We start from the raw sequence: 9396 nt of genomic DNA on the forward strand, positions 1-9396 counted from the left end.
TACGGAATGGGATCATATTATATCAATTAGAAATAAGTAGGATACTTTGATGAGTGAAGTATCTGGACAACATGACGAAATAGACATAGCCTTCAGAAAGTCTAAATCACATGACTGCATGTTACATTACATTACATTACATTACAGTCATTTAGCAGACGCTTTTATCCAAAGCGACTTACAGGAAGTGTATTCAACATAGGTATTCAAGAGAACTACTAGTCACCAGAAGTCATAAGTGCATCTCCTTTCTTAAACAAGCATCTTAAAGCATAAACCAGAGCAAAAGTATAGTGCAGAAGCAAATTACTACGAAAACAATAATTGCAACAGACTAATACGAATATAATAAGTGCTACAAACTACTACGAATATGTGGTTTTATTTCTCTCTTATTGTACTTACATATACATATAATTAACTAGGAATATGTACACAGGAAGCAGAAGTGTGAATGTATATAAATTGCACCAATGACCAATAGTAAAACTTAAATAAAATAGTAATTTACAATTCAAATGTTCTGCATGTTGTAAAAGATACAAATAGGGCAAAGAATAGGTACTGGATGATTATGTATAGTATGTATATGTTGAGATGTCTATTGTATATCCAGCGTGTTATGCACATATTTAAAACATTATAAATGATTGACTGTGTGTATGATAAATGTAATAGTTTGTGTGTAGTTCTGTTTCCGATATAGAGTAAGAGCCTACATGCCAAAAATAATAGGAATGGTTAAATGACCACCTTGAGAAAATCAAATCTTAGCCTGTGGTCTAAAGTATTTTAAACTTTTAAATATCTGAAGTACGTAACTCAACATTCACACCCACAACAACATGCATTCAAACACCTCCATGTCTGGTCACAAGGTAGTCATATATATATATCTATATATACACTTGAACACTAAAAGTGACAATCTGTATGAAATAACTTTCATGCCTTTGGTCGAGTGCACTAAGTGCATCCAGGTATCCAGTGACCTTTGCAAGAATGTCCGAGCATAGCGAGTGCTGGTGGTTTGAATACAGTGGGGGGTCATCAAAGCTTTTCTCAGGCTGTGGCCACAGGAGCTCCTGATGCAGGAAATAGCCTTCCTGCTACTCACTTTCAAACCAAAACAATGTAACCATTAGTGGAGCAGGTCACTGCCCAAATGGAACCTGTGGTATTTATTTTCTTTTCATCCTTAGCAAAAGGCCTTTAACACAATCTCTGCACTTACTGGTAGTTATACTGTCACTCGAAGTTTAATACTTCTCAACAACAAATCTTTAATGAGGCCATACACATTCTGGACAGTGACTCAAGTTGCAATTAGAAATTTGGACGCACACTGGTAATGAATCACCAGTAGAAAGCAGTTCCTCTCCAGTTCAACAGCTTTGCCCTTTAACCCACAGAACAAACAAGAAACTCTTGACTTCTTCAACATACACACATGAGTTTGTTTTAACTAATATATTAGATGTCAGAAAGGTTGGATTTTTGCAACAAATTTGCACAGGAAGTTTATGTTGAGGTTTTGCAAGAGATGGCTACAGTATCATGAGAATATTATTGTGTTAATAAACAGATTTTAGTATGGAGGAGGCAATATATGTTGTTGAGCAGTGAATGTTTTCTCATCATACAGAGAGAACAAAGGCTTTAATTATGAATGAAAGGACACCTTCTTGCGACTGATGGTTTATTCCCAAAGGGGCCCTGAGTACTGTTTGTGCACTCAAGTGGGCACTTTGGACAATTTGGATGGAAGGATGGTGTTTTTTTTGTGGTCATAATGGTTAAGTATTTAGAAAAATGGTATGAAACAAATCCAAGGGACCCAAAAAATCACTAAAATTTGAGATGTGGTGAATTCAAGGGACATTATTTCATATTGTTGTGTATTTGTGAACCATGTCCTTCCTGTGGTCTTTACAGAGCCTCTGTTATGGGCAAATGATATCAAAGTTTTTAAATCATGGTTAGGATAAGATGAGATAAAGCTTTTATATATCAAGGGGAATTGTAAAGAAAGGTTTAGAGTTGAATCTATATATTATATTTGGGATATCTGACATGTAATTTATATCCATATTATCCCCCATGTTATCAGTTCACTGTGTTACTGTGCATATGCTATGTGTATGGTGGCTGATATGATCCTAAAGCCTCTAACAACCCCTTCCTGATGAAGGTGAAAGAAGCCACTGAAGCGGATTCATCTGAACACTTGAAGTGTTAATCACAGATCCGTCCCTGCACAGACTGAGGCAGCGCAGCTCTTATGCTAATTCTGAAACAGCTGGAGACATTTTATACTGAAAAAGAGCACCTTTTGTTTTATCCCGTTGCACTGTGAGAGACCAGAGCCCCAAAATATCCATTAACCTTGTGGCCTGATGGGGACACTTCACACCTTTTTTTTTTACATGTAAAGAAATGGAAATGTTTCTCCATTGGAGCTTTGAATGGAGGCCAGCGTTACACTGCTCTGCGGCCATTTGACGACTTCATTCTCCTTGACATCCATTGTTGCCAGCTTCCTTTGGTCTCCAACTTGACCATCACCCTCTCACGAGTACACCCAGATTAAATCTCTAGTATGTATTGAAGATAGAAGAGCCCACAAGAAGATTGATGTCAGCGTCTGTGTTCGAAACTTGTCAACTTTATGTCTTATCTTGTCATATGTAATTCTACGAGATTTATTGCCAATGATATATTGCATGAGTGCTAAACAAAGTATATGTGTGCCAATTTGCATTTTCAGAATGTATTACTCCTGAATACTATTATGTTTTGAAATAGCTCAGTTGACCCACTGACCCACTAAAGTGAATTAGGATAACACTTGTTTACAAGCCAATCATAATAGAGGCAGTATATCTTGCTAACTGTGAAAGAAAAGTGGAAATGAAAGGGGAACTTAACATGCTATTTTATTTGTTTAGGAGCCATATGGTTGCTAATTATAACCAAAGATTGTAGCTTTTGTGTCATGGCTGCTTAAGATGTGAAATTGCACAGATGTTCTTGCAATTACAGGGCCTGTCTGCTCAGCCCTCCTTCTGCTTTCTAGCCAGATCAGGTGGAGACATTTGGGTTGACCCTCCCCCCACATCCCCTCCCTCCAACACACACACATCTCATCCCCCAACCCCTGAGGGAAGGAGGAGCTGGTTTTAGGTGAAAACAACACACCACACATTATTTAATTTTTTTTAAAATTTATTTACATAAAAAACAGGTTAAAAATGGTAAAAACAATTAAAAAAAGCAGCATGCAGTTTCGTTCTTTTTAACAAAACGTCCAGTGTGAATGACGGCAATAAATAACAGCTTTCAGAAAATCACACAGTTTAAGTGCAAACACACAAATGCTACAAACTATGTACAGTACTATGTCTAAGAGCAGCTACCATCCATGAAAAACAGAGTAGGGCATTGTTTACCTGACCTTTGATACAGTAGCATAGATTGTAAAGATGGAAATAGAGAAAATGGTTCTTGATCGTAAAGCTGAGTGAATGAAAATGAGGCACTGCCTGCAGGCAAAATCTGCTTTGAAGAACATCAAACTTGCACAAATTGCAATAAGAACACAATTGCAGTAAACAAGGCGAACAAATGAAAAAGTATAAAAAACTCTTTTTTTTTTACATCTGTACAAATGTAGTAAGTTCTTTGAAATTGAAGCTTAGTTTTGTTTTCTCTCCTGAGAGTATCAAGGCTGCTTGACTGTTTGTTAACTTGACAAAACACTTGAGGACTCGGACTCAGTTGACACGGATGAAATTGCTCCTCGCTTTTTGGTCATGAGAGTTACTTTCTGACTTGATCTGCTGCTGGCTGTCAGTGCAATCCTGGCTGATTTCTTGAACTTCACTCCCAGGAAAGCATAGAGGATGGGGTTAAGGCAGCAGTGAAAATAGGCCAGCGCCTCTGTGATAGAAATCCACCTCTCCACCGCTTGTTGCAGGTTACAAGAGAAAGAGAACGCATTCAGCATCATCAGGTTGTCCAAAAAGATGCCAACACAGTAGGGCAGCCAGCAGGAGAAAAAACAAAGGATGAGGATGATCGTGGTCTTCAGCGCTTTCCTCTTCAGAGCCTGGCCCTTGGAGCCTTGCGACAGCCTGGCGATGATGATGCAGTAGCAGATGAGGATGACCAGACCGGGCAGTACGAAGCCCACCAGGATGTGCTGGAAGCGAAAAACAACTGTCCAAATGGCATTGTGCATTTGCGGGTAGATGCGCTGGCAGATGATCCTGGAGTCTGCCGTCTCGATGCTTTCGTCTAAAAAGGGGTAGTTTGAAGAGCCCGTGTTTTGCACCCTGGCAAACACCAGGTCAGGCACAGTCAGTACAGCCGCAGGCAGCCACACACCAACATAGATCACTTTGCTTGCAAGCAGCTTCCTCGTGGCTTGGCTGTTGGTGGCTCGCACAACTGCCAAGTATCTGTCCAGACTGATGAAGGCCAGGATCAAAACGCTGCTGTACAGGTTCACTGTGTAGATCATGTGCACGGACACACAGAGGAAACCCCCAAAGTACCAGTTCTTGGCTGCATCCACAGCCCAGAAGGGCAGCGTGAGGACGAACAGGAGGTCCGCCACAGAGAGATGGAGCCGGTACTTGTCCGTCATGGTTTTGACCTTTTTCTGATAGCCCATGACAATAACCACTAATCCATTGCCAATGATGCCCAGAATGAATATAATCCCGTAAACTGTCGGCAGGAAGATCTTGTTGAAGTCGTTGCTGAGCGCTCTGCCACATGGCTCTGGGAAGTCCATGCCAAATTCTCCAGACTCCTCTGAGATGTTGTCAGTACTGTTGTCGAAGAAGTCGAATGAAATGTCAAGCTGTAAAAAAAAAAAAAAAAAAAGGAAAAAAAAGGAATGTAAAAGTTAGAAAACAGTTGGGATCTAGATAGTTGTTCACATTACTTAACACAATACCTCTTTTCTTTGAAATACAGTCTGCTCTTTAGAGTTTGTTAAAAGTTTTGAATTTAACTTTTCTCAAAGTAATTTTATCATTGAATGTATACATTTAAAAAGCAGTTTATGATAAAAAAAAAAATGAATATTGTTAATTATACAGCACTGTAAACACGAATTAAAAAAATATATATAAATTAAAATGAATTTGAACATTTTAATTGCAATTAAACAGCCTCCAGCAGTCCGCACTGCCACATGTGAGAAAAATACCAATAAAGGAACTCACCTCCATGTTGTCCATGTTGTTCTGATAACCTAACTTCAGGACTTGAGCGTGTGTTGTGTGCTTGCAGCGGGTTGATCAGTTGCCAGTCCATAAGCAAACAACTCTCTCTATATATATATATATATATAGGAGGAGGAGGAGGAGGAGGAGGAGGAGGAGGAGGAGGAGGACCGGTGCGCCTGACCCCGCCCCCGCCCCCAGGAGGAGGAGGAGGAGCGGCAGGATGCGCTCGTTTCCAAAAACGGGTCGACTATAAAACCAAATGATTGCTTGTGGTGAGTGCGGCAGTTTGTGAAAGTTTGTGTGCGTAAACCCCCCCCCACACACAAAAAAACGTTGAAGCGAGTCTCTGGAGTAAACATGTGAAAGGACTGCTGTTGGAGAGTGTGTTGTTAGTATTGGGCAACTGTGACATTTATTTAATGACACAACACTTAGATTCATCTTCAGTGTATTTATGCTGACTCTAACTCTGAGTGGTTCAATGCAATAGGATGGAAAGACCTTTGCAAACAAGTACTAATCCTCTGATATGTTTTGGGGAAAGAATAAAGCCTGATAAACCTTATGACATTACACTAACATCATAATAGTAGTATTACAATGAAGGGAGGCAGGAACACCATATGAAGATCATAGATACACTAGGGATTTCATTGGACATATAACTCATATAAAAGTGAACTATTGTAAAGTGCACTGAAGACCCACAAACATAGCATGCTGCGATGTTACCTCGGCAGATAAATATGCTGTTAAGTTCAATAAGTTCACGAGTAATTGATACTATGTTTCAGATGTCTGTTCAGGAGAGCTGTTGGAAAATTGGAGTAATTTTTGGATTACACATGCTTTTTTTCTGGCGTTATATCATCAGCTCAGCAGCAGCCTCATAAATCGCACCTCCCTCCTCATTCTGCATGAGGCGAGGATGACATTTATATTGGTCGTTCAGGGACTTCTCCCAGCCTCATATTTATCTCTACAAATCACTTTATAACTGTGTCTGATGACAGTTTTCATCAGCGCAGGTTTGAATCTGTCCTCACCTTTTATACACACCCTGTCTCTTCTCAAGTGCTGTTAAGTCTGCGCTGCCAACTGCTAAATGACCCCCAGTTGATTTGAAAAGAACCACACACCCTATAATGTGGGATTTCTATCAAACGGCTATCGAGCCTCACAGTGTAGAACATCCATTCTCTCACTGCTTTACACACCCTCTCTGATTTCAGTTATGGAATGATGACAGGGCCAGGACCACACGAAACTGCTTTCAGACGAAGCTGACGGTTGTCTGAAACCGAATCTCCTCCATGTGGCATGCAAATAGTCTCTCTATGTCTTTGATATATGAGAGCAGTTATAGATTCAGTGAGTCAATCTGCATCATTGATCTCTGATGTCTCCCCCTCGTGTTAAAGAGGGTTTCTTAGAGCATTATATTTTGACATCAGCACATTGCCATGGAACCAAAACAACCTTTCTTCTTTTATTAAATTGCATTTATATTCATCTTCAGTGTTGCATTAGTAGATTATGCTTTTTTTCCTTCTATTTATGAGATTCATCATATTGTGATGACAGCACTGTAAAGATTTCTCATTCTTTTCCTACTATATAGGAGGTAAATTAAGGTATGATTAAGATTTAGCAACTGTAAATCACTGTGTTGAAGGTAGGCTACAGCACATTACAAAATGGTGTGATCTGAAAAACCCCCAAAACACCAGCAGTGAGCTGTGATGTCAATCTGTACAATAAGGGTCTCATAAAAAATGAGGAAGTTTGGAAAAATATTAAAGTCATGGCTGAATCATAAAAATCCCTTCTATTAGTAAAATATCAGATAATAACCACAGACATTTGTGTTGTGACTGTACTAGGAATTATTGACGCCTAAACTATCCTCTCTAATGCAGATTATCAAATGATAATAACTTTGTTTTGACACTGAGTTGAACAATTTGAAGATAACGTTTAGATGGAAAAGATGTAATCTATAGCCACTTCACGAAAGATTTGCTGTTACTCCTTGTCTTGTACGACCAAATTCCCCCAATGTGAAGGATGTATTTTTCTTTTCGATTTCTTAGAACAGGGGTAGTTAGAAACTGCAGAAAAGGAAACACTCACACAGTTTGATTTACAAGCAATCGGTTGAAAATGCAGTGTTGAAACACCACACTGATGTGAGCACAAGAAATGCAGACAAAAAATAATTTAAGAGCTCAGTGATTATGACTTTAATACAATACCGAAACATTGATGAATGGATAATCTAATAATCAGCAATAGTAGAGCATTCAAAGACAGTTTGTTGTAGACTAATCCTGTGTGTGTGTGTGTGTGTGTGTGTGTGTGTGTGTGTGTGTGTGTGTGTGTGTGTGTGTGTGTGTGTGTGTGTGTGTGTGTGTGTCTGTCGTCTTCAGATCCTCCTCCAGTTGGAGTCCTGAGGAGAGGAACAGGGGGAATCTGCAGCTCATAGAAAGGCCACTGTATTGGTATGACGTTCTTATCAATGTCATTCAGATGCACACCATTTCTCTGTTATCTGCCTGCAAGCAGTACTCTTGAATTCCATCTGTGTGCTGAATGACATACAGTATTTCTCTTTTTACACTCCCTATCGCTTTCACTATAAAGGAGGATTTCCACTGACTAACCGGGAACACTTCTTCTGAAGCGTTAATACGTTTTTCACAGCTGTAAATTTTGCTCAAATTCCCATAAGCAGTTACATGGTAAAACATCACTTTGCCATCCTTACATAAAACATACATTTGAAAAGGAAATGTCTCACATATTTAAAACTCAACAAAATTCCACCAACAATAAAGCATTCACAAGGTCAGAACAGTTCATGAGTCATAACTAAGTTAATGTTCAGAGATGTTAGGAAAATACTAAAATTGGAAGTGGAATTTCACTAGAAAGCTCAGATTCATCAAAATACTGACTTGGGTACAGATACTGTATGTTGATTGGCGAGACAAAAGTATTGAATGTTTTTCCTTTTTTCTTGGCATAAACGTTCAATTGATTTTGAATTCATACATTTAAAAAAGGGCAAAAAACCCAACATTTCCAGTGCAGCGTTTGTACTCTGCTTTGTAGCTTTTCAGGTATAATCAGTGCACTCCTTTTGCTTTCATCATCCGCAGTGTCCGTGTGTACATGGGGCTTATCATTTTGTAGGATTTCAACAAAAGAGATTTCATTCCTCTTAATAAATGAGACCATTTATTTTCTTTTTCTTTCAGGCTTCTGCAGGATATCTGCAGCCTCCACTGTCAGCGTGAGGATTCAGATCGCTATCGGCCCGGAATACAAAAGATCTGTGAGCTACTTAGAATACAAATCACAAGAAGTGTGAACGGCAGCGTAGGGGGCTCTGCGGTGAAGAATGGCTATTGAAATGAGCCAGAAGAATGCCGGAGAGATAAAGAGAAGAATGAGCAGCGCTGTTCAGTCAACACCAAAGCCCTCCCGTTTCAACTCATCCCGGCCCCCTCTGCAAGCCGGCACGGGATCATTTTTCATAATGATACCTCTATTCAAATATCACTTTCACTTTTTTTTCAATCACCACATATACAAAAAAAACCATTCAGCCTTTATTGTTGAAGCTGACTTTGGGTGTTTCCCATAAATGCATAAAAGGCTTTTCTGGTAACTACCTTTAATCTCTTGTCTGAGCACTGAAAAGTGGTTTGCGTATTTCAGCTACACACAGAAGAACTTGTATGCGTGCCAATGTGTTGCATGTGTGCCAATGTGTTGCATGCAGGCGTTTTTTGCAGTGTACCTAAAAAGTTGCGGTATTTGAAGTGCTCCTGCAGAGCAGTTACATCTCATGTTGTAACCTCAGATTATAATCCCCACTGAATCTATAAATATATAAGTATTAGATCTACTTTGTGGCATGTGTTGCCTATCTGTGTGGAAAGCTATGTGACCTCTGTAACGTTAGTAAGGGGGGCTGAAGTGTGGATTTTGTTGTTTTGAAATGATTTTAGATGATCTGAATGTCCCTGCATTTTTGTGCATAGTGTCACGTTCATTATTCAGACAGGAATGCATAACTTATTTATCTCTCTATCAGCCAAGGCTCAATAGGGGTGCCTTTGTTTTTCCGTCTCTCCCTGGTTGGTTTGTAAAG

The 9396-nt window shown here is 39.4% G+C and overlaps 1 protein-coding gene across 1 annotated transcript; it reads right to left on the reverse strand.

Annotated features, from left to right (window-relative positions):
- Nucleotides 1–3219: 3219 nt before the first annotated feature.
- On the reverse strand, nucleotides 3220–5325 carry cxcr4b (chemokine (C-X-C motif), receptor 4b). The gene is made up of 2 exons (XM_054615227.1): nucleotides 5235–5325; nucleotides 3220–4867 (listed from the first exon to the last, which is right to left on the reverse strand). The coding sequence occupies exons 1-2, from the start codon at nucleotides 5247–5249 to the stop codon at nucleotides 3743–3745; spliced, it is 1140 nt and encodes a 379-aa protein (XP_054471202.1). The 5' UTR covers nucleotides 5250–5325; the 3' UTR covers nucleotides 3220–3742.
- Between the last annotated feature and the right edge of the window lie 4071 nt (nucleotides 5326–9396).

This window comes from Anoplopoma fimbria, chromosome 16 (assembly GCF_027596085.1).
Source record: "Anoplopoma fimbria isolate UVic2021 breed Golden Eagle Sablefish chromosome 16, Afim_UVic_2022, whole genome shotgun sequence".
Classification (NCBI taxonomy): Eukaryota; Metazoa; Chordata; class Actinopteri; order Perciformes; family Anoplopomatidae; genus Anoplopoma; species Anoplopoma fimbria.